The 26,611-nt window shown below is 35.3% G+C and overlaps 1 protein-coding gene across 2 annotated transcripts in view; it reads right to left on the bottom strand.

The window, feature by feature from the left end:
• ZDHHC17 (zinc finger DHHC-type palmitoyltransferase 17) overlaps positions 1-26,611 on the bottom strand; it is a 103,417-nt gene that overhangs the window by 28,598 nt on the left and 48,208 nt on the right. For both annotated transcript variants that reach the window (XM_024122914.3, XM_024122915.3), the window contains exons 6-8: positions 22,339-22,403; positions 21,520-21,682; positions 13,653-13,778 (exon numbers count right to left, since the gene is read on the bottom strand). In XM_024122914.3, the coding sequence (XP_023978682.1) occupies positions 13,653-13,778; positions 21,520-21,682; positions 22,339-22,403 (354 nt within the window). The remainder of the gene's footprint in view (positions 1-13,652; positions 13,779-21,519; positions 21,683-22,338; positions 22,404-26,611) is intronic.

The raw sequence follows: 26,611 nt of genomic DNA, 5'->3' as shown, positions 1-26,611 counted from the left end.
GAACCCGTGTCCCCTGCATCGGCAGGCGGATTCTCAACCACTGCGCCACCAGGGAAGCCCTGTTGGAAGATTTTTAATCACAGTTTCATTACTTGTGATTGGTCTGTTCATATTTGCTATTTCTTCCTGGTTCAGTCTTGGAACATTATACCTTTCTAAGAATTTGTCCATTTCCTCCAAGTTGTCCATTTTGTTGGCATAGAGATGCTTGTAGTAGTCTCTTACGACGCTTTGTATTTCTGTGGTGTCTGTTGTAAGTTCTCCTTTTTCCTTTCTACTTTTATTGCTTTGAGTCCTCTCCCTCTTTTTCTTGATGAGTGTGGCTAATGGCTTATCAATTTTGCTTATTTTCTCAAAGAACCAGGTTTTAGTTTTATTGATCTTTGCTATTGTTTTGTTTCTATTCCATTTATTTCTGCTCTGATCTTTATGATTTCTTTCCTTCTGCTAACTTAGGGTTTTGTTTGTTCTTCTTTCTCTAGTTCCTTTAGGTGTAAGGTTAGATTGTTTATTTGAGTTGTTTCTTGAGGTAGGCTTGTATCGCTATAAACTTCCCTCTTAGAACAGATTCTGCTGTATCCCACAGGTTTTGGGTCGTGTTTTCATTGTCATTTGTCTCTAGGTATTTTTTTATTTCCTCTTTGATTTCTTCAGTGATCTCTTGGTTATTTAGTAATGTATTGTTTAGCCTCCATGTGTTTGTGTTTTTTACAGTTTTTTCCCCTGTAATTGACTTCTAATCTCATAGTGTTGTGGTCAGAAAAGATGCTTGATATGATTTCAATTTTCTTGAATTTACTGAGGCTTGATTTATGACCCAAGATGTGACCTATCCTGGAGAATGTTCCGTGTGCACTCGAGAAGAAAGTGTAATCTGCTGCTTTTGGATGGAATGCCCTATAAATACCAATTAAATCTATCTGATTCATTGTGTCATTTAAAGCTTGTGTTTCCTTATTAATTTTCTGTTTGGATGATCTGTCCATTGGTGTGAGGTGTTAAAGTCCCCCACTAGTGTTGTATTACTGTCAATTACCTCTTTCATAGCTCTTAGCAGTTGCCTTATGTACTGAGGTGCTCCTATGTTGGATGCATATATATTTATAATTGTTATATCTTCTTCTTGGATCAATCCCTTGATCATTATGTAGTGTCCTTCTTTGCCTCTTGTAACATTCTTTACTTTAAAGTCTATTTTACGTGATATGAGTATTGCTACTCCAGCTTTCTTTTTATTTCCATTTGCATGGAGTTATCTTTTTCCATTCCCTCACTTTCAGTCTGTTATGTGTCCCTAGGTCTGAAGTGGGTCTCTTGTAGACAGCATATATATGGGTCTTGTTTTTGTATCCATTCAGCGACCCTGTGTCTTTTGGTTGGAGCATTTAATCCATTCACGTTTAAGGTAATTATCGATATGTATGTTCCTATTCCCATTTTCTTAATTGTTTTGGATTTGTTTGTGTAGGTCCTTTTCTTCTCTTGCGTTTCCTACTTAGAGAAGTTCCTTTAACATTTGTTGTAGAGCTGGTTTGGTGGTGCTGAATTCTCTTAGCTTTTGCCTATCTGTAAAGCTTTTGATTTCTCCATCGAATCTGAATGAGATCCTTGCCGGGTAGAGTAATCTTGCTTGTAGGTCCTTCCCTTTCATCATTTTAAATATGTCCTGCCACTCCCTTCTGGCTTGTAGAGTTTCTGCTGAGAAATCAGCTGTTAATCTTATGGGAGTTCCCCTGTACGTTATTTGCCATTTTTCCCTTGCTGCTTTCAACAATTTTTCTTTGTCTTTAATTTTTGCCAATTTGATTACCATGTGTCTCGGCGTGTTTCTCCTTGGGTTTATCCTGTATTGGACTCTGTGTGCCTCCTGGACTTGGGTGGCTATTTCCTTTCCCATGTTAGGAAAGTTTTCAACTATAATCTCTTCAAATATTTTCTCGGGTCCTTTCTCTCTCTCTTCTCTTTCTGGGACCCATATAATGAGAATTTGTTACGTTTAATGTCCCAGAGGTCTCTTAGGCTGTCTTCATTTCTTTTCATTCTTTGTTCTTTATTCTCTTCTGCAGCAGTGAATTCCACCATTCTAACAGGTCACTTATCCATTCTTCTGCCTCAGTTATTCTGCTATTGATTCCTTCTAGTGTAGTTTTCATTTCAGCTATTGTATTTTTCATCTGTTTCTTTGTTCTTTAATTCTTCTAGATCTTTGTTAAACATTTCTTGCATCTTCTCGATCTCTGCCTCCATTCTTTTTCCGAGGTCCTGGATCATCTTCACTATCATTATTCTGATTTCTTTTTCTGGAAGGTTGCCTCTCCCATTCATTTAGTTGTTTTTCTGGGGTTTTATCTTGTTCCTTCATCTGGTACATAGCCCTCTGCCTTTTCATCTTGTCTCTCTTTCTGTGAATGTGGTTTTTGTTCCACGGGCTCCAGGACTGTAGTTCTTCTTGCTTCTGCTGTCTGCCCTCTAAGGTTTCTTGACTGGTATTTTCTCTTTTGATTGTAATGGTGTAGTTATCAGAGAAAGGCAGAAGGCAGACTGGAACATCTAAGGCAGCAACACTAACATTTTTCTGGTCTTTTAAAAGTATTTACAAAGAGGCTTTCAGAAGATGGTTAGAACACATAACTGCAGTGCTGAAAAGATGAAGAAATCGCAAAATTTCTCTGCTTTTGCATCTCTTTTCTTAACTCCAGGGAATCACGAACGTTTGTCCAGTGTATTTCGGCCGTGATTTACTGAAGCCTCTCACCACAGCAATGGGTTAACCCCGAACTTTGTCTCAGAAGTTCTCTCTTTTCCCTTGTTGAGGTTCCTGGCTTGGTTCAAATCTCCGATTACTGTAGCTTTGCAGTATAGTCTGAAGTCAGGGAGCATGATTCCTCCAGCTCCTTTTTTCTTTCTGAACATTCTTTTGGCTATTCTGGGTTTTTCGTGGTTCCATACAAATTTAAAAATCTTTTGTTCTAGTTCTGTGAAAAATGTCATTGGTAATTTGATAAAGATTGTGTTGAAACTGTAGATTGCCTTGGATAGTATGGTCATTTTAACAATATTGATTCTTCCAATCCAAGAACATGGTATACCTTTCCATCTGTCTGTGACATCTTCAATTTCTTTCATTAGCATCTTATAGTTTTTAGAGTTACAGGTGTTTTGCCTCCTAAGGAAGGTTTACTCCTAGGTATTTTATTCTTTTTTGATGTGATGGTAAATGGGATTGTTCCCTTAATTTCTCTTTTTGATATTTCGTTGATAGTGTTTAGAATTGAAATAGATTTCTGTATCTTAATTTTGTATCCAGTAATCTTACTGAATTCACTGATGAGTGCTAGTAGTTCTCTGGTAGCGTCTTTAGGGTTTTCTATGTATAGCATAATGTCATCTCAAAACAGTGACAACTTTACTTTTTATTTTCCAATTTGGGTTCATTTTATTTCTTTTTCCTCTCTGATTGCTGTGGCTAGGAATTCCAAAACCATGTTGAATTAAAGTGGCAAGAGTGGGCATCCTTGTCTTGTTCCCAATCTTAGAAGGTATGCTTTCAGCTTTTCACCATTGAGTATGATGTTGTGGGTCACGCAGTTTTAATAAAAAATGCGGACAGATCCCAAGTACTCATTACCCAAAGTTCCCAAATGGCTAATATCTTGCAAAAGCATAGTATAATATCACAACCAGGATATTGACACTGACACAATTAAGATACAGAATATTTACATCACTACAAGGAATATTTCCATCCTTTTATAGCAATCTCCCTCATACCCTACCCCTCACTGCCATATTAATCTCTGCCAACTACTAATGTGTTCTACATTTCCATAATTTTGTCATTTCAAGAATTTTACATAAATGGAATTATACAGTATGTAACCTCATAGGATTGGCTTTTCACTCAGAATTCTACAGATATTCATTGGGTTACTGTACGTACCATTAGTTCATTCCTTTTTACTGCTGAGGAATACTCCATGGTATGAATGTGTCAGTTTGTTTAATCATTCAACCACTGAAGGACGTTGGGGTTGTTTCTATTTTGGGTTACTATGAATAAAGCTGCTATAAACATTCACATACAAATTCCTGTGTGAACGTAAGGTTTCATTTCTCTGGGATAAATGCTTAAGAGTACAGTTTCTGGGTTGTATGGTATTGCATGTTAAGCTTTTTAAAAGAAAATTCCAAACTGTTCTCCAGGGTGCTGTACTTTTTTACACATCCTTCAGCAACAGATCAGTCTCTCAGCATCCTCATCAGCATTTGGTGTTGTTGCTTTTTTGTGTGTGTGTGTGTGGTAGGCGGGCTTCTCACTGTTGTGGCCTCTCCCGTTGCGGAGCACAGGCTCCGGAAGCACAGGCTCAGCGGCCATGGCTCACGGGCCCAGCTGCTCTGCAGCACGTGGGATCTTCCCGGATCAGGGCACAAACCCGTGTCCCCTGCATCGGCAGGCAGACTCACAACCACTGGGCCACCAGGGAAGCCCGCAACTTTTTATTTAGTTATTCTGAGAGGTATAAAATAGTAAGTCACTGTGGTTTCAATTTGCATTTCCCTAACCTAATGACTAAAATGATGTAGAAGATCTTTTCACCTGCTTATCTGCCATTTTTATATCTTTTTTGGTGAAAATATCTCTTGTTTAGCCTATCTTCTAATTGGATTGATTTTGCACTGCTGAGTTTTGAAAGTTCTTAATATATTTTGGAAACTAGTCCTTTGTTGGAAATGTGGCTTGTAAATACTTTCTCCCAGTCTGTAGTATGTCTTTTCATTCTAATCACAGGGTGTTTCATAGAATGTAAGTTTAAAATTTTGATCCAAATCCAAATGATCAATTTTTACCTTTATGGATCATACTTTTTATGTCAAATCTCTTTGCCTAGCCCTAGATTTTTACAGTTTTATATTTAAGTCTTGAACAGTTTTGAGTTAATTTTTTAATACAGTGAGGTTTGAGTAGAGGTGTATTTTTTTGCCTCTGCATGTCCAAATGCTCCAATATCAATTGGTGAAAAGGCTGTCTTTCCTCCACTGAATTGCTTTTACACATCTGTCAAATGTCAGTGGGCACACCTCTGTGGTTCTACTTCTGGGCTCTCTATTCTGTTCCACTGATCACTTTATTCTTCCAGCAATACTACACAGTCTTGATTACTGAAGGTATATAGTAGGTCTTAAAACTGCAGAGAGTGATTCTTCTTTTTCAAAATTGTTTTAGCTATTCTAAGTCTACTGCCTTTCCATATAAATTTTGGAATAATCTTGTTTATACAAATAAAAAATTTTGCTGAAATTATTTAATTACATTAAACCTGTATATTAATTTGGGGACAACTGACATATTTACTAAGTTGAGTCTTCCAGTTCATGAACACAGTATGTCTCTCCACTTATTTAGATCATCCTTGATTTCTTTCATTGGCATTTAAAATGTTTCAGCATACAAGTACTTTACAACTATTTACAGAGCAACTCTCTAGGAAAATGACCTTTAGACTAGCAGAAAAGATTTTCCATAACTAAAGAAATAAAGACAGAACCACAATGAGATGGGTAGGAGGGGTGGAGACATGGTATAATCAGGGGTCACAACCCCAGGATCAGTGACCCACAAATGGAAGGAATATCACAATCGTGGAGGCCTTTCCTCTACGAGAGAAAAGGGGTCTGAACCCCGTGTGGGACTCCTCAGCCAACGGGTCCTGCACCAGGAAGTAAAGCTCCCAGAATTCCTGGCTTTGGAAACCAGCAGGGCCCATGTTCAGGAGAGCTGGAGGGCTATACAGAGACTCTGCTCTTAAAGGACACTGGCAAAATCTGACATGCTCCAAGTCCCAGCACGAAGAGGCAGCAGTTAGAAGCCTGGAACAGATCCACTTGCTGATCTTGGAGAGTCCTCTGGAGAGGCAGGAGGCAAATGAGAGACCCCAGCTGATACAGAAGCTGGTGGCAGCCATTTTGGGGAACTTCTTCTACCCTAATAACACTACGGTGGGCAAGCACCCTTTTAGAATCCTCCCTCTAACCTATTAGTACCCAGAAACTGGCCCACCCTCCAGCTGGGGGGGCACCAGCTCTGAGCACTGCCCCCACCACCACCTGGGGCCACCCAAACAGCCAGTCAATCAGCATGATATACTACATTAACAAACTGAAGAATAAAAACCATATGATTATCTCAGTAGATACATAAAAAGCTTTTGACAAAATCCAACATCGGTTTATGATAAAAACTCTCAACAAAGTGGGTATAAAGGGAACATACCTCAACATAAAAAAGGCCATATATGACAAACCCACAGCTAACAGCATTTCCTTTAAGATCAGGAACAAGACAAGGATGCGCACTCTTCTACTTTTATTCAACACAGTATTACAAGTCCTAGCCACAGCAATGAGATAAGAAAAAGAAATAAAGGGAATCCAAATTGAAAAGGAAGAAGTAAAACTGTCACTGTTTGCAGATGACATGACACTAGATACAGAAAACCCTGAAGACACCACCAAAAAACTATCAGAACTAATAAGTGAATTCAGTAAAGTTGCAGGATACAAAATTAATAAACTAAACTCTGTTGTAATAACAAACCATCAGAAAGAGAAATTAAGAAAATAATCCCATTTACAAGTGCATCAAAAAAAATACAATACCTAGGAATAAATCTAACCAAAGAGGTAAAAGATTTGTACTCTGAAAACTGTAAGACATTGATGAAAGAAACTGAAGACGACACAACAAATGGTAAAACATACCATTCTCACAGACTGGAAGAATTAATATTGTTAAAATGACCACACTACCCAAGGCAATCTACAGATTCAATGTGGTCCCTATCAAAATACCAATGGCATTTTTCACAGAACTAAAACAAGTAATTCTACAATTTGTATGGAAACATGAAAGACCCTGAATAGCCAAAGCAATCTTGAGAAAGAACAAACCTGAAGTATCACACTCTGTGATTTCAAACTATACTGCAAAGTTAACAGTAATCAAAACAGTATGACACTGGCACAAAAACAGACACACAGATCAATGGAACAGAATGGAGAGCCCCCAAATAAATCCATGCTTATATGATCAATTAATCTACAACAAAGGCAGCAAGAATATAAAATGAGGGGAAAAAAACCTTTTCATTAAATGGTGTTGGGAAAACTGGACAGCTACATGTAAAAGAATCACACTGGAGGGCTTCCCTGGTGGCACAGTGGTTGAGAGTCCACCTGCTGATGCAGGGGACACGGGTTCGTGCCTCGGTCCGGGAGGATCCCACATGCTGCGGAGCAGCTGGGCCCGTGGGCCATGGCCGCAAAGCCTGCGCGTTCAGAGCCTGTGCTCCACAACAGGAAAGGCCACAACAGTGAGAGGCCCGCGTACCGTGAAAAAAAAAAAAAAAAAAAGAATCACACTGGACTAGTTTCTCACATCACACACAAAAATAAACTCAAAATGGATTAAAGACTTAAATGTAAAACCTGAAACATAAAACTCTTAGAAGAAAACAGGCAGCATGCTCTTTCACATCAGTCTCAACAATATTTTTTTGGCTCTGTCTCCTCAATCAAGGGAAACAAAACCAAAAGTAAACATATGGGATTGCATGAAACTAAAAAGGTTTTCCACAGTAAAGGAAACTGACAACAACAACAACAAACCAAAAGGGCAGCTCACTGAATGGGAGAAGATATCTGCATATGATGCACCTGATAAGGGGTTAATATCCAAAATATACAAAGAACTCATATAACTCAAAATCAAAAAACCAAACAACTCAATTATAAAGTGGGCAGAGGACCTGGAATAGACATTTTTCAAAAAAGATATACAAATGGCCAACAGACACATGAAAAGATGCTCAACATCACTAATCAGGCAAATGCAAATCAAAACCAAAACAGGATACCACCTCAGACCTGTGAGAATGTCTATCATCAAAAAAGACAAGAAATAACAAATGTTGGCAATGATGTGGAGAAAAGGGAATCCTTGTGCACTATTGGTAGAATTGTAAATTGATACAGGAACTCTGTAAAACAGTATGGAGGGTCCTCAAAAAATTAAAAATAGAACTGACACATGACCCAACAATTTCACTTCTGGGTATTTACCCGAAGAGACAAAAAGACTAATTAGAAAATATATATACACCTCAATGTTCACTGCAGTATCATTTACAATAACCATGATATGGTAGCAACTTAAATGCCCATTGATAGAGATGAATAGATACAGAAAATGTGATCTATATATAGAATGGAATATTACTCAGCCATAAAAAAGAATGAAATCTTGCCATTTGTGACAACATGAATGGATCGAGAGGTATTATGCTAGGTGAAATAAGTCAGAGAAAGACAAATACCATATGGTCTCACTTATATGGGGAATAAAAAAAAAAAACAAACAAACCAAAAACAGACTCAGATATACAAAGCACAGGTGGTTGCCAGAGGGGAGGGGGTTGGGGGTGAAAGATGAAGGGGATTAAGAGGTACAAACCTCCAGTTATAAAATAAATAAGCCATGGGATGTAATATATAGCATAAGGAATATGGTCAATAATATTGTAATAAATATGTATAGGGACAAACGGTTAGTAGACTTAATGTGGTGATCATTTCATAACGTATACAAATGTGAAATCACTATGTAGTACATCTGAAACTGACATAATATTGGACATCAACTACATTTCAATTTTAAAAGGTTATGTTTATACTATACTGTAGTCTATTAAGCATGCAATAGCATTATGTCTAAAAAAACACTGTACACACTTTAAGTAAAAAATACTTTATTGCTAAAAAATGCTAACCATCATCTGAGCCTTCATCAAGTCATAATCTTTTTGCTGGTGGAGGGTTTGAAATATTGGGAGAATTACCAAAATGTGACATGGAGACACAAAGTAAGCAAATGCTGTTGGAAAGATGGCACCAACAAGACTTACTAGACACAGATTGCCACAAACCTTCACTTTGCAAAAACAAACAAACAAACAAACACGAAATATCTGTGAAATGCAATAAAATGAGGTATGCCTATAGTTTTCCTTTTTGTACCGTCTTCACCTGCTTTTGGTATCATATGTCATTTCCATTCTGCTACTTGCCCATATAAGTAACTTGCCAATATTCTTGTATGTGAAGTGTTTCTTACAGACAGCATATAGTTGAGTCACACTTTGTAATCCACACTGCCAATATCTGTCTTTTAATTGGTATATTTAGACCATTTACAGTTACTCTAATTATTGATATGTTAGGGTTTTAATCTATAATTTTTTTTTTGTTTTTTTGTTTGTTCTGTGTCTTTGTTTCTGGTTTCTTTTTCCTGACTTCTTGTGGGTTACTGAAAAGCTTTTTAGAATTTTATTTTATCTATGGTGTCTTTGAGTATATCTCTCTGAATAGCTTTTTTAGTGGGTACTCTAAGTATTATATAAATGTAACTTATCACAGTATACTGGTGTCATCATTTTACCAATTCAACTGGGATGTGGAAACCTTACCTCCATTAATGTCCCTCTACCCTCCCCTGTTTACATTATAAATTGTCTCAAATATGTTTTCTACATACATTTAGATCCACATCAAACAGTATTATAATTTTGCTTCAACTGTCAAACATAATTTGGAAGACGTAGGATAAGAAGGAAAGTCTACTGTATTTACCCATAATTTTGCTTACCATGATTTTATGCTCCAAGATTCTTTCTTTTAGCATTTTCCTTCTGTCTAAAGAACTTCTCTTGGCCATTTTTTTAGGGCAGGTCTGCTGGCCACAAATTCTCTTACTTTTCCTTTATCTGAAAATGTGTGACTTCTCCTTCATTCCTGAAAGATATTTTCACTGGATAAAGGATTCTGGATTGAAAGTTCTTTCCATCCAGCACTTGGAAAATGTGGCAGCTCCTTCTGCCTCTACGGTTTCTGATGAGAAATCCAGTGCTCTTGAATAGTTTTACCCCTACTGGTAAGGGGACTTCAAGATTTTTATTTCTTAGTCTTTAGTTTCCAGAAGTTTGACTATGAGTGTTTGGTTTGGATTTGAGTTTATTCTGTTTAGGGTTTGCTCCACTTTTAATCTGCAGGTCTGTCTTTCGCCAAATTTGGGGGGGGTTTGGCCATTATATGTTTGAGTACTTTTTCAGCTCCACCCGCTTTTCTTCTTCTGGTACTCCAATCATATCAGTGTTAGATATTCTGTTACAACCACAGGTCCCTAAAGTTCTGTTCTGTTTTGCTTGTTTTTCTCAGTTTATTTCCTTTTGTTGTTGAAAACAGGTAATTTTTATCATCTATCTTCAAGGTCATTGATTCTTTCCTCTGTCTCCTCTCTTCTGCTGTTGAGCTCATCCACTGACTCTTTTTTATTTTGGCTATTATAATTTTCCATTTTAAATTTTCCATTTGGTTCTTCTTTATATTCTATTTCTACAGTTCTATTTCTTCGCTGAGACTCTATTTTTCAGTTGTTTCAAGCATGTTCATAAGTATTCACTAAAGGCTTTTATGATGATTGTTAAATTCTTTTGTCAGATAATTCCAACATCTCTGTCATCACACTGGCATCTACTGATTCTGTTTTCATTCAGTTAGATCTTCTCGATTCTTGGTTTGATACATGATTTTTGTTTGAAACCTAGACATTTTGGGTATTATGAGACACTGGATCTTATTTAAACCTTTTCTTTTATGTGGATTCCTCTGATGTAGGCAGGGGAGGGCAGTGAGACACCTTCTCATTACTGGCAGGTGAGGTGAAAGTCCAGGATCCCAAGGGGGCCTTCACTGACACCTGAGGAGGGGTTTCCTCATTACGGACAGGCAAAGGTGGGACTTTCAGCTCTCCACTATACCTCTACTGGTATCTCCTTGACTGGGAGGGTTACAAGTGCCTAATTACTGTTTCCTATGTGGTCTCCACTGATAACAGCAGGGGATGGGACCTCATTAACAGCCAGTGGGGATGAAAGTCCCAACTCTCCACTCCACCTTCCCTGACACCACCCCAGGACAGAAGTTGGGGCACATCATTATAGCCTGGTAAGGGCAGAAGTCTAGGCCTTTGCTGTTGTGAGTCAGGGTGGAGCCATATTTTTTTCTGTTGTGTTTGGCTGTAGTAGAAAGTTATTTTCTAAAAGTTTCTATCTTGCTAAATAAGTTGCCTCTTTTGTGGTCCTGTGGCTAAAAAGCAGGTTTTTGGGGAGCGTTTTTTGTCTGTACCATTCATGATTCTGGGTTGTTGGGTTTGTCAGCCAACAACCTTCTGGGAAATATGAGGCAAAAAAAGAAAATGCAGGGAACTCACCACCATGTCATTCTTTGGATCCTTAGCTCCCTACCTGCTCTGCCACCTTCTCTCCATCTTCAGTCTTCCTATATTTGTTTTGTACATAATGTCCAGGTTTTTTAGTTGTACTTGGCAGGAAGGAATAGGGAAAAAAATACATCTACTCCATCTTCCCAGATTTATTCTCACATAATCAATGAACAACATTAAAAAGTAATACATGTGAGATTTCCACTGTTAACAAAAGGGATCGTGGGTTTTTAAATTCTGAGAAACACTGATTTAGAGATTTCCTTCTAACTCATTAATAAGCAAGTAACACTTATTTAACCATAAATCTGCCTAAAATCTTCTAATCTTAAAAATCAAACAGCTTTTAAAATAGTTTTCTAAAATCAAGACTCCTTTCATATCTGTCTACTAACACTGTCCAAAAATATCTTTTTTTTCCTTTTGGGATGACTTATTTTTAGTAAAAAGCTATTGAGTCCTGGGTGTTTTCTTGTTTAGTTTTAAATACAGAACATACTTCACAGACTAGCAAACCAAGTCATGTTCATAATTTAAATTTTTCTAATGTGAGATGGAAAGAGAAGAGTCTACACAAATACTTAATTACACAAAGCCCCAATCCATCATATATTTTTATCTAGTGACCTTTTTAGAATGCATAATACATTTAAAGCTACTAATGCAAAAAAACAAAACCCAAAAAACCAGGAATATGCAATTTCTGAACTGATCACAATAATATACACAAATGTCAATAAAATTGTGCTAAAATTTTTTTTTTTTTTTTTTGTGGTACGCGGGCCTCTCACTGCTGTGGCCTCTCCCGTTGCGGAGCACAGGCTCTGGACGCACAGGCTCAGTGGCCATGGCTCATGGACCCAGCTGCTCCGCGGCATGTGGGATCTTCCTGGACCGGGGCACAAACCCATGTCCCCTGCATTGGCAGGTGGATTCTCAACCACTGCACCACCAGGGAAGCCCTGTGCTAAACTTTTAATGAGGCAATCTTTTTAAAAGAAACCATATCCAAACACATAACCCTGATATATAGTTCATTATTGCTATAATAAATAACTTTATATATTAATAAACATCTAGAATTTACAAAGTCATTTTCATCTGACAATACATAAAAAAAATACCCTTTAGCATATTTACACTAAGCAAAATGAACATATAAAGACAATGGGATTTTCCAGAGTAATAAAAGACATTTTTATTAGTAGCCTAATTATTATGAGAAATTAGCCATTTTTTACTCTGTTGAGCAAAACTGCTCTAAATTCTAGAGAACAAAGCAACATCAAAGAAAATAAATAACTATTTTTAATATATCTAATAGTGAAATGAAAAGTTGACATGACATGCAAAAACTGCTCCTTAGTCTCAAATATGGGACTGAAAATAAGCAAGTTTATAAACTATAAATCTGATTCTTCTGAAGTCTAAGTAATGGACCAGTGAACTTTTCAGCTCATTAAGGAAGTCTGAACTCCTACAAATAAATGAGGCATGCTCTCAAGTCTATTTCCCTTTACCCAAAACTTATTTTGTTCTAGTAACAGATAGATCAATGTTAACTTTATACAAACAGTATTACCACTAGAGCAGCGTAAATAGGACATATATGATATCCAAGGCTTAATGCCATTCAAGTTGTGATTACTGACAAGTTAGCAAATACCTTGTCATTACTTTGGTATACAAAAAAACTGTCAGCTAATTTTTCCTTTTAAGGAAATAAATTTTTAAGAAATACAGACCCGTCTTTCGGGAAAATGTTCTTAGTTTTGAAATCATACAATTAGGCAACTGAGCCAATAGTCATACAGTTAAAAATTGAAGGTTTTATGGAAGATCTAAAATGAACTTTTTAAAGAGAAGTGAATAATAAGTTTCTCCCTCTCTAATAAAAGTTATGACATATTATAAAAGAATGAAAAGCTTAAATTAACTATAGCTAGAGTTGTGAGTAGTTTTTAAAAAGATATATATACATGAGGACTAAGATTTTTCACAATTTATTACTACACTAACAAATACACTTAAACGGGAAAAACTTTTATTATCTCTCTATTACTTAACAAAGGCCAGTTGAATTAATGCATTAAAGCTTATGTTAGTAGCCTACGGAAATCTAAACAATTTCACATATACCATCTTTCTTAAACTTTGGTATCTACCTTTATTTACTTGGGTGAAATAATGTTTTAAAAATTACTCTGGCCAATGCCAAGATTAAAGGCTGTAAATGTAAATACTCATGCTAAGAAAATAGGCTTATGAATCTTACTTAAAAAGACTATATACTGAAAATCTTCAGTCATGAATTTACCTTATCAGCTTTCAACTTTCTAAGGAAAGATGGATTGTCATATCCCTTTGCTTGCCTTGCCTCTTGCAAATGGTTGATCATCCACACATTTTTTCTCTGCTTTGCCAAATCAAGTGCTGATTCACCCTGATAATATAAGCAGAAGAAATTCACGTTTAAAAAAAATGAAAGGAAAAGCAGAATATTTTGGTTACTAACTTTTAAAGCACTTCCACAAAAATAAATTGACTGCAGTATTAGTTCATTAACATCGTTTTTATATTTGGCAAAGTCAAGTACTAAAAGACTCTAAATCTTATATTACTTATACCTTCCCATTTAAGGTACAATCAGAAAATGTATTTACACCTCTTATTCTATAGATTCTATATTTGCTTGCATTTTAACTTAGAGAGTAATCAAAAAGTAGGTATTTTAGCACCTGCTGGATCAGAGGCTACCATTAAGTTTATCCAGTTATTTCATACTCTTTAAGGGTTTCATTAGTAATAGTTTTTGCTACAAACCATCCTGCTGTAATACCAAACTGCCAGAAATCTCTCAGTTTAATTTCAGTGATGAACGAAGTCTGAAGAAAAGAACAGGGAAGAAAAAGAAAAGTCAACTTCCACTTCTACTGTTATACTGGTATTCTTGATCATGTTAAATTCATTCACCCATCCAGAAATTTCCAAAGAGAACACCGGTAGTAACAAAAAATGGTTAAACTTACATTATAGACTTGTAGCTCCCTTTAACTGCAAGAAAAAGAATTCCAAAGAGTATAACAGAACTGAAATGTTTTAAAGGCAGTAAGAAACAAGAAATGAGTGTCCCCAATTCTAGATCTACACTTCTTTTTGCCTTTATTAATTTAAAATCTTACTTCTCCTTTTGCAAGTTAGAGACCTACATTTTTATTCTATTTAATATTCTCCACTCTTTATCTCCTTCCTTAAACAGAAAAGTAAAATTAATAATTTTGTTTACCAAAATTTCAAGAATTATGGATGAATATTCAAAATTACTTTAAAAAAAGAAAAAACATGTTAAAATTTTATTTTAAAAAACTGGATGAAAATAAAGAAATAAGGAGCCTTGGGTTCCTTACTTATGAGGGATAATTATTAATCAAGTATGGAGTACAATTTAATTTAAAAAAAAAAACACTGAAAAATAAAAAGAACCAAACAACAAAATAAACACACCACTACCACCAAGAGCAACAACAATAACAACACAACAATAAAAACAAAAAGCCTAACCAATCCTTTAATAAAGAGATCAATAGTACTTAATAAGAAATGGGCTAATCTAGGTGAGTCTTCCACAAATAGGGATATTTGTTTTAAAATATCTCCTTACCTATTCCAAAATTCTATGTCACCTAGGTTGTCAGAACCAGCTAATTAATCCAAACTAAAAGATTACCTGAATAAAAGCAATCCCTTGGGTAACAACTCCCAGAGAATATCCTGCAGTTGCCTCGGTCCAGCTGAGCATCCCTTCCACTAGAGGGCCATGTGACACCTAAGGATTGCCTAGATAAAAAGATGGAGGGAGCTTTAAGCAATCTTTCAACTACTCCTCTAGTCATCTGACTACTTTTATACAGTTCTTTTATTCAGCTGGTAAAATAAACAAGCAATTAATTTAAAGAATTATACTAAAACCAGGGTTCCAAGTCAAGTCTATATTTGAACACTCCATGTGTCAGCCAAAATAGTAAATGATAATAACAACAGCAGTAATAACAAGAATCATGGAGTATTTATAGACTATGTAACTAACTGGTAATAAAAGAAATTCTTCAGGGGTTTTGGTGTGATAAACATTATGGAAGGTGGCGGGTGGAAGATCACTTTTTGCCTAAGTGAGGTGGAACTTCATTATTAAAACTAAGGAAAATTCTTCCTTGGAGACCATCTAGGTGGGATACTTAAGAGATATTTTCTGAAAATAGTTTCTTACCTCTTTTCAAGAAACCATATAAGCGTTTTTCAATATATTAACAAAGCTCAGTAATTTTATATTTTGCACAAGCTAAAAATTATGTCCTTTGATAACTTTAGAAAGAAAAATCATAAATGCGTAGGCAGCACTCGGATTAACTGCCCTCCCCAAACTCAATTCATCTAAATTTATCAACCAAAAACATGTGCAAGGGTGTGAAATATTCTTTAAATTCACAAATGAGATGCTACCATGAAAAGGGATTACTACACAGGTCATTTTTCTTAAAGTCTTAGTATCCCAAATCACTCCCCCTCCTCACTTGTTATTACTTCAGAAGATTTGAATTTATTCTATGTAACCAGTATCTGGGGCCATCGTTTCTGAACTCATTTAAGTCATGTCTGATGAAAAGCCATTGACTCTCTCCCCAGAAAAGTGCTGATACTTTATTTATAACAATTTCAGAAGTCCATGGACCCACCCCCTAACCAAAATCCACTGCTGGGTCCCAGATTAAGAACCTCTAATCAAGGGTTTATGGCCATTCCTAATCCTTCTAAGGATCAAAGTAGTCATTTTAAAGTCACCTATCATTTAATATTTATTGTCTGCAAAATAAGTTCTTATTTTGATAAAAGAATCATTTGTTTATATAGTAAAAGAATTGAATCCCTTACTCAAATAACTAATTTACAAGGATATCAAGACAGATTTCTAAGAAACTTAAGCTTAATTTTATTTAGGAAATAGCTATTTTAGAAGAAATAGGACCAATTAATAAATATTATAACTAAATATAATTTTTCATATTCTTTGAAGAATGTAACTTTTACTAGCTATTAAAGCCATATCCAGATTTACAGGCTCCATCTTGGTACAATTTATGATTATCAACCAGACTTTCTTTCTCAAGACTTAAAATGAAAAATGGAAAAATACACAGCTATGAATCAACTTTGTCAAATTCTAGGACAAACAATCTAGGTTGGTTGTTTGTTTTTATTAATGAATTTTTCACTTTCAAAATTAAGTTTACTTAATTAGCTTGACATTCCACATAGTTAAAACGCACCACCTCAAATTATATGACTAAAACGGAACCAATTTCTATTGCCTTCACTTCCAAAAGTCTGTTTCCTTCCATCTTCACAACTTCAATACATATCACAAGACACTCAGTTATTCAAACCAAAACCTAAGTCATTGATGTTTTTTTCTTTCACCTTCATTTCGAATCTACCTTTTCTTTTCTACTCTACACTATCATTTCCAAATCCATTCATTTCACTCCATCACTACTTCTACGATCATAGGCTAAACTAACATCATCACTTGCCTGATTTATTATGAAAGCCTAACTGATCTTCATCTATCCCTTCCATTTTTTTAATTCTTCAATACATTCTCCAAATACCAAAGTAATTTTTTTAAAAAAATTAAAAACACAAAGATTATATAACCATTCTACATAAATCCTTCCAACTATTTCTCATGACTGAGAATACAATTAAAGTTCCTTATCATGGCCTTGTACCTGTCTCTCTCTCTCAGTGTCTCACTGCTTGGTCAAAGCTGTCATTTCTACACCTCTAACATGATAAGCTTATTCCTGGCCTTGGGTCTTGCATTTGTAGGTTCCTCTACATCAGGTGTCCCCAACCCCCAGACCAGTACTGGTCTGTGGCCTGTTAGGAACCGGGCCGCACAGCAGGTAGTGAGCGGCAGGCAAGCAAGTGAAGTTTCATCTGTATTTACAGCCGCTCTCCATCGCTTGCATTACCGCCTGAGCTCCACCTCCTGTCAGCATTATGGTGAGCTGTAGAATTATTTCATTATATATTACAGTGTAATAATAATAAAAATAAAGTGCACAATAAACATAATGCACTTGAATTACATTTATTGCCCCCCACCCCAGTCCATGGAAAAATTGTCTTCCACAAAACTGTTCCCTGGTGCCAAAAAGGTTGGGGACCGCTGTTCTATGTGGAAAGGTTTTTCCCATGTATCTTTGCATAACTGATCCCTTATGAGACAAGTCTCAAAGCAAATGTCATCTCAGAGGCATTCACAAATCACTCTCACCTGATGTGGCTCCCTTAGCCCTCGTCATGACCACATTTGCCTATGTGTATGTGTTTTTTATTGTCCATTTCCTCAATACAGTATAAGTTCTGAGAGAATAGGGACTTCATCTATCTTAAACACTGACTCCGCAGCATTAAACAAATATCTGTTGAATGAATGAATGGTTTCCACTAGAAGGTGATGACTAGACTTCAGTATATTAGGAATCAGCCAGATTCCAGTAGAAAAGGTATTTGATACTTATTTCATCCTTTTAATTACATTAAAAGTACGTTTTTAAACAAAAATATACTTTTTCACCAGTGTGGTTAAAAAAGATTATTTTTACTCTGAAAGTATAAATGTTCCCTGAGCAACTGAAGCAATTCCTTAGACTTTATTTCCTTTAAAAACAATGTCACTCTAAATAAGTCAGAGAAAAACAAATACCATATGATATCACTTATATGTGGAATCTAAAAAGAATAAATAAACAAACAAACAACAACAACAAAACTCAAGCTCATAAATACAGAGAACAGATTGGTGATTGTCAGAGGTAGGCAGTGCACTGCGGGAAGTGAGGAAGATTAGTGAAGGGGGTCAAAGGTACAAACTTCCAGTTCTAAAAGAAATAAGTCACGAGGATGTAATGTACATAATGGCAACTATAGTTAAAAATACTATAGTGCAGGTACTTCCCAGAATAAATAAACAAACAACAACAACAACAAAACTCAAGCTCATAAATACAGAGAACAGATTGGTGATTGTCAGAGGTAGGCAGTGCACTGCGGGAAGTGAGGAAGATTAGTGAAGGGGGTCAAAGGTACAAACTTCCAGTTCTAAAAGAAATAAGTCACGAGGATGTAATGTACATAATGGCAACTATAGTTAAAAATACTATAGTGCAGGTACTTCCCGGGTGGTCCAGTGGGTAAGACTCCATGCTCCCAATGCAGGGGGCCCTGGTTCGATCCCTGGTTGGGAAACTAGATCCCGCACACATGCCGTAACTAGGAGTTCGCATGCTGCAATTAAGAGTCCGCACGCCGCAACTAAGAGTCCCCATGCCGCCATTAAGAAGCTTGCATGCTGCAACTAAGAGAGTCCGCATGCCGCAACAAAGATCCCGCATGCCGTAACTAAGACCCAGTGCAGCCAAAATAAAAATTATTTTAAAAAAATAATAATAATACTATAGTGCATATTCAGAAGTTGCTAAGAGCAAAGCTTGAGGGTTTGCATCACAAGAAAAAAGAAAATTTTGTAACTGTGTATGGTGATGGATGTTGACTGGACTTGTTGGTCATTTTGCAATGTGTACAGATGTTAAATTATTATGTTGTACACCTGAAAGTTGTATAATGTTATATACCAATTATACCTCATAAAAAGTTAAAAAAAAATGTTACTCCAGAGCTAGCAAGGAATTATATTTAAAATAACTCCTTGTCAATGGCGAACCTTGATGATACAGTCAGATAAGATTAAAACATTAATAAAAAGAAAGTAACCAAAAAAAAAAAATAGATGTATTTCAGTAAAAGTTCTATAGGTACAATAATTAGCTCAATTATTTGACACGATAGACTCTGGAAGGTCGTCACATGAACTGTACTAGTTAAGGAAGCTGCATTCCAGTTTATCCCATCTTGGTACCAAATAATTCATGTGCTGAGCCTATAAAACATTAAAAATACAAGGTTTGAACCATTTAAATCAGTTCAACTATCTCCATTCTTACCATTACCTTTCTGTTGAAATTGATTACAGATTATTTCTTTTACTAAGACTAATCAAAAGTTTATACAATGGTTAATGTGGAGTACAAGTTGAAAAGACATTAAACTTACCAACCACACCTCAAATACTTAAAGTTCATGAATGAAGAGAAGTTATCTAAAATTTTATATGGTAAGAAAAGATATTTTTAAATGCTCTGAAAATATACACTACTGGGGCTTCCCAGGTGGCACAGTGGTTGCGCGTCCGCCTGCTGATGCAGGGGAACCGGGTTCGCGCCCCGGTCTGGGAGGATCCCACATGCCGCGGAGCGGCTGGGCCCGTGAAAAAAAATGAAAAAAATATATATATATATATACACTACTAGTTTCAAATTCCAAAACTGTGCAGTCATCTTGTCATAACTCTTTGGTACAAATGTAATTTCAATATATTTATATGACTTTTGGCAAAGTCTATGGAGACTCACTATTTGCTGTAGTGAAATTGGTTCTATTTTTTCAAAAATATAACACTAAATACTAGAAATGTACTCCTGGGGCATGACTCACTTTAGGAATGGCTATCTAGTAGCTAAGAGATGAAAAAATAACACTCTAAAGCAATTCAGATAATAAAACATAAGGTCATCTCATTAATTTTTTCTCATGGGGATATTGGTCAGGTTTAGTCAAACTCCTCCTTTCTTATACTTTAGGCCTTGGGGTCAGCCTAATTTACTAATCACAGTGTTATGAACTTTTCAGAACTTCCTATTTCAAAATGTTTGGAAAAGCAAAAATTTCTCTTTATGATTTCAGAAGTGGCAGAGAGGTATGCTAGCATAGTCATGAAAACTAGCTTAGAGGTAAAGCTCAAGACTACACGACAACAGTCAACAAATACTTAGAGCGCCCATCACATGTCAGGCACTATGGTAAGCTGACTTTCCTCTTTCCATACATTTACTAGCAGATACTAGACCATTCTGATCACTTTAGGTATAGACACGAAGACTTGAAATTTTAAAAAAAGAAAAAGAAAATACATGGTTTTCTCAATTTCTTACAGTTTCCAATAAGATATTTGATATTTACTTTTAACTAATTAGACTCATTTCTAAAAATTGGTTATAATTGTAAATAAATTTAAACTATTTTATTTTAGTAGTTTAACCTTCTCTTCTTAGAGTAATCAAATAGAGGAAGAACTATTCATTGCAACATAAAAAGATGCCCTGATCCAGCAGGAGATAACCTACTTTTTGATTGGCATTTTAGATTATTATATGACTCGAACTCCTTTCATATTTAATTAGCACATATTCCTTACAAATTTAAGAAGCATGACTCAGAAAATACTACGGTCTATAGTCAAAATGAAAGAAAATTTGTCAACGGGCACAAAGATATTTATGAATGCACATTATTAAAAGATGATGTTTAAAACTTTAAAGTCATTTCACAGAAAGAGTCTGTTGCTGAAGACATGGTGGATCCTGAAGCTTTAAAAATGAGAATGGTTAACCAAAATTTAAGACTACCAATAGCATTTTCTTGCAGGTATTCATAAAATGTTTATAAATTTCTAAATGCTCAGAGTGTAAATGTTAATTGTGCTTTGCTCTTAGATAATTTTGTATACTTTTTTGGTATACTTTTCCTGGATTAGTCCAGCATTTGGGGGAGAGGAGTTCTCCTATAAACATCATGAAGGTGATTATCAAATTTAAAGGTATTGAACTTTAAAAAAATGAGACAATCAATGACCAAGTCAAAAAATTACTACAAGTTATTATGCATACTTGTGATATAAACTTGTGCTTCTCTGCAATGATCTTCTTAAAGAAACCAGAAAACTATTCTATTCAGCTATAAAAACAGATTATGTAACTTAAGTTCCAAAAGTCAGTAAGAATTCACTAATGAAAAGGCCACCAAAATCTGAAAATTACTCCAATACTAAAAAGACGAAAGTAAATAAATCAGTCTTTCAAAACAAATTCTTGCATGGAAGGATTGAGCTTAAATGAGAAGTTTCTTCCATCTCTGAAAGTCTGTTAAAAAACCTATGTTTTGTTACGGAATTCCCATCTTGGTAACCACATTTCACAAGCACAATCAATACAGGCTAGTTTTACCTTGATATTCTGGGCATCGACATTAGCTCCAGCTTCCAGAAGAAGACTAATGACTGTGGTATTCCCTGCTAGTACTGCCCAATGCAGAGCAGTGTTTTTGTGATACTTGTCACCAAGGTTAACTGAAACATTGAATGTTAAAAGCAATCTAGTTGGATCCACACTGAAAAGGAAAAAAAAACACAACAACAACAACAACCCTAATTTCAATTATAGAAATCATTACAGATACTAAACTGATTGTGGTTGCATTCCATCTTGGAACACTTCTATTCTACCCTATTTTCAACAACTTTATAATGAGTAATGAGACAACATTCTTAATATGAAGTATTAAATACATGCAACACCACATAACCTAAACTACTTCGAAGAGAGAACACACTTCATCCTGACATTTATTATTTTTCACCTAGGGCTTAATGCCATTAATATCTATATAATTAAACAATTAAAAATTTAAATTTAAATCTAGATTGTTCCAAAAATGATTTAAGGCAACTTACTAATTAGTATGTTAAACTTGCCAATATGCAAATCACATAAAAATGAGTCACTTTTTAAAAAGAAGGTAACGTCTTCCATTCTTGGAAATTGTTAAAAGAAGAATACCTTAAGGAGACTACAATTACCAACATAAAGGTAAACACAGAAACTCAAAACATCCAAAAAGGTAATTTATGTTATATACTATGTACTCATTATAAGAATTCTAAATATTAGTAAGTAAAACATTAATTGCTTTTTCTCATCACTTATTTTACATTTTACTATGCTGAAAATTATCTGAAAATAAGTATTTTATAAACGGTTACATACCTATGTGTTCTATAAGCTGCCCACATTAAAGGCGTCATCCCATTCTGATCCATCATATCTACATCCTGATAGAGTAAAAAGAAAGTCAGACAGTAAAAACTTTTAAGTTCCTACCAAATTTACTGAGAAAAATACCATTTACACATCACAGGAGAAGCCAACATAATAACAGCACTCAATCAAGGGTGATTTATGAAACTTTTTCTCTCTTAACTTTAAAATAAAACTATTTTCACTGAATATTTTAATTAATGTGGATATAAGTATCTAATTGACATATATTAAGTATATATTCAATATTTAATTAACTTCTATTTCTCGTTTTCCCTTTTAAGATGCTTCACTCAGCCTTTCAATGTTTTCATTTAAAGATCTTGACATACTCTTGATCTTTCACCCACAAAGGATTGATTAAATAGATAACTTACATCTCTGAAAAATGTATTTATACTAATTCATGATAGGAGGGAATAATAAAACCCTGTTTATTCCTAGGCATTTTAAAACAAAGAATAAATTCAATAAACTTCAACAGATTCAAAAAAGTTTGTTTGCTTTTGATCACTATGTCACTATGCATAAATATTTTTAGAATTAACTAATTCTACAAAGTTTGTGGTGAAAAAGCAAGGTAATAAAGCAATCCTCTGTCTTACTTCCCACCAATTTCACTTTTTTTAGCTCATTATTTTGGTCTTTACCTCCACATCTTTAAAATAAGACACCTGAATTGCTACTTCTTGATTTTTCAGTTTTAGGCATTATCCTAAATATGCATATTTTACATATCCTCAATATGTAAAATGGCAAATTCTCTCTTTCTTCTCACTGCCTCATCACAAATATGCACCTTTCCTACTCTTTCCTCTGAAAAGATCTACTGTAATTCTGGTTCTATAAATATTTGATATTTACATTATTATAAATATATAAGAATACTATTCCCAACAAAATATGTAGTAAACCATGATTACTCTCCTCTCCTACCCAACTTTTTTGTTTTCCTTGGTACTGCATTTTTTCTCCCTTTTGCTTTCTTTTAGTTTTCCCTTTTGCTTTCCCTTTAGTTTTCTTTTTCTTTCTTTTTAGCAAATTAGAATTAAAACTACTACCTGTTCAACCAAAACTCTTCTCAAGTTATCTAAATCTCCTTTCAAGACATGCTGATGTATCAGGGATTCTATGTTTCACTTCCCTAAAATTCCTTCTCCTGGTCCACTCCAATCTGCCTGAGGCACCTGTCTCATTAACTAGAACAGGACTTCTTTGAAGACAGAAATTATTTTAAATTCATCTTTGTATTCTCAGTGCCCAGAAGAGTAGATAATCAAAAAACATTTGTTAAATGAAAAGACATGTTTATCTATCTACTCTTCTAGGCTTGGGAAAGTCACTTAATAACTCTAAAATTGGCAAAATTACTTTAATTCTCTGAACCTCAGCTTTCCCACCTACAAATGTGAATACAAATAATGGCTTCATAAGACCCCTGTGAGGATTAAATGGAATAATGTGTGTAAAGCAAACTAATTCCATAGCCTGGAACATAACAGACATTCAATAAAAAGTTTCCTCTTCTTCCCTTCCCCATCTCCCATTCCTGGATTACATTAAACCAGCAGATCTTATCCAAGTTATGTTATCTAATTTACCAGTCAGTGGAGAGAGGACAGAGTTATAGTGAGTACACTATAAAACACTTCATAACTGTGTAGCAGTTCTCTGTAAGCCACTCTTACGGATGGGAGTATGTCTCAAATATACAAATGTATTGAGGCAGAAAAAATACTGAGAACCACCACATTGACAAGTGACAACACATATCCTTGGACATCATTAGCTTTAGTCTCTTTCATGAAAACTGTAGTCAAATGTTATGCCTTATCACTACAAATCTATTTCTAAATTTATTTTACGTGTTGTTGGGAACATCTCATGTAACCTCACTCAATATTTACATTATACATGTTGATTATTTTCCAATAAAAATCTTAAAAAAAAATCTTCTCTGAAGAAATGACATACTTCCTTGTTTCTTATATGAGAGTTAAGTTCTGTCACTTATTTTACTTCCTTCACTGCCCTGGTTTGAAGAAAGCTCAACTAAATTTGACGTCCAATTAAAACAAACATGTAAATTCTTATGTTTAAGTTTCTTCTTCCTTTTTAGTTGTAAGTCTTTTCATATCCTTTTTAAAAAGTGACAGTATTTAAAATATTAATAAGTAAAATAAAAAATGTGAAATTATGCCACATCTCTAGAGTACTAAAAGAAAAATGAAATTCAACCTTTTCTTTCTTTGGGTCGGGATTTAAAACTTGGTACTTCTTTTCCAAGTTCAGCCTGGACGTATGAGTATTCTCTATTAGGAAGAATTAACATGGAAATGTTACAGGCCCTAAGAATGTAAATTTGATAAAATTAACCAAAAATGGGGGGGAAATGGAAAAAGGCTGAAAAGAAAGTATAATGAGTGCCTAACCTGTAATAGCTATGAGTCAAAGGATATTATTTAAAGCTGAAAAATCAAGTAACAGAAATTTATCAGAACAAGTTAACACTAAGAAAAACAGTATCATTGACTAATGTCAATGTAAGACAGGGAAGAGAATGAAGAAATTAGGAATACACTAATTTTATTACTGCTTATAATTGGGAACTAATCAGAACTAATAAAAATTGAGCAAACATCTGATTAAAGTAAGAGAGAAAAAGAGAACTGTGTGACTGAGGAAAGAATTACCAAGCAGAAGAAAAGAGCAAGCACAAAGGCCCTAAGACAAAAGCTTATCAGAGCTGTTCAACAGCAAGAAGATGGGTGTGGTTAAAGCAGTAGTGAGGGGGAGATGACAAAAGATGAAATCAGAGGTATCCAGGGCTAGACCACACATGGTTCTATAGGCCAGAGAAGGACTTTGGTATCCATTTCAAGTATAATGTAATGCACATTAGAGTGGTTTTCTTTTACAATATTTTAGCATATAGATTGAAAAAAAGTCTGGAAAAATATATACTAAACTGTTAAAGGAAGTGATCTCAGTGGGGAGAGGAGGGAAAGGAAGAGGTGGGATTTCATTCTCTAAGTCATACTCTTCTATTATATTTGAATATTTTACAATAAGTATGTTACTTTTCTAAGCAGAAAAAAAAAACTCTTACTCATGAAAAAGAAAACTACTTGTCAGGCATTTATTAACATTATCATGCATTTACTGCACAAAAGGTACTGTGACAAAAATCTCTGCCCTTGAAGAATCTTATAGCCTACATACTATGTCAGAGTTAAAATGATTACTGAAACATCCAAACTCCAAAATCAATAAGCTAACAAAAACAGTGAGAACTTTACACCACTTTTCCTACCCAGTTAAAAACTGGAAGAAAAAAAGTGAACATGTATTGTAAACTTATATTTGTAATACAGAAGGCCACTGAAGACAATGTCACGTGCAACAGCGCCATCTACTGCTTCAACTGTCAGTCTAGAAGGAACCGTAGGAGAACAAAGATGATCCCTTGTGGCAGCTAGTCTCCAAAGATGGCCCCTAATAAACCTCCCTTCCCAGTGTTCACGCCCTTGTGTTCCCTCAGTGAACATGCGCTGGCACTGTTACTTGCTTTAACTGGCAGACCGGAGCAGAAATGCTGCTATGCCAGTTCAAAACCCTTAAACAAGTCAGACAGCTTCTGCTCTTGCTCTTTTGGGCACTCTGAGCCACCATGTAAGAAGTCTGGCTTCCCTGCTACAGAGACCACATGGAGGGGTATCGTGGAGAAGGAGAAGTTCTAAGACTGCATGGAGAAAAAGAGGGAGGCCTAGCTGTCAACTGAGCCCAGCCTTTCAGCCATTCCTATCAAGATATAAGGTATGCAAGTGAGCCATCCTCCAGCCCAGTTGAGCCCCCAGATGACTGCAGCCCCCTGCCATTTTCACAAGAGGAACCACCCAGCCAAGCCCAGTCAACCCACAGAATTGTGAAATACAATGGATGGTTGTGTTCTAAAGCCATTATATTTAGGGGCAGTCTGTTTACACAGTAATGGATAATAAACTCCCCCTTCCAGCAATTAATTTAACCAGTCTATGCCTCTTTTCCTTAGCAATAGTGTACAACACACAACTGTCACTGACTGGCACTGCCAACAGCAAATACCTTAAAGGATTCATAAAATAAATACTATTCAAATTCTAAATCTAATATTTTAAATTACAATAACAAATATATGTTAATAGCACTGAATTAAAATCATTTGTCTTTCTCTTATGATAAG

Source organism: Physeter macrocephalus, chromosome 6 (genome assembly GCF_002837175.3).
Source record: "Physeter macrocephalus isolate SW-GA chromosome 6, ASM283717v5, whole genome shotgun sequence".
Lineage (NCBI taxonomy): Eukaryota > Metazoa > Chordata > Mammalia > Artiodactyla > Physeteridae > Physeter > Physeter macrocephalus.
Note: the sequence above shows the minus strand (reverse complement) of the source record. Positions and strands in the feature narration are given on the sequence as shown.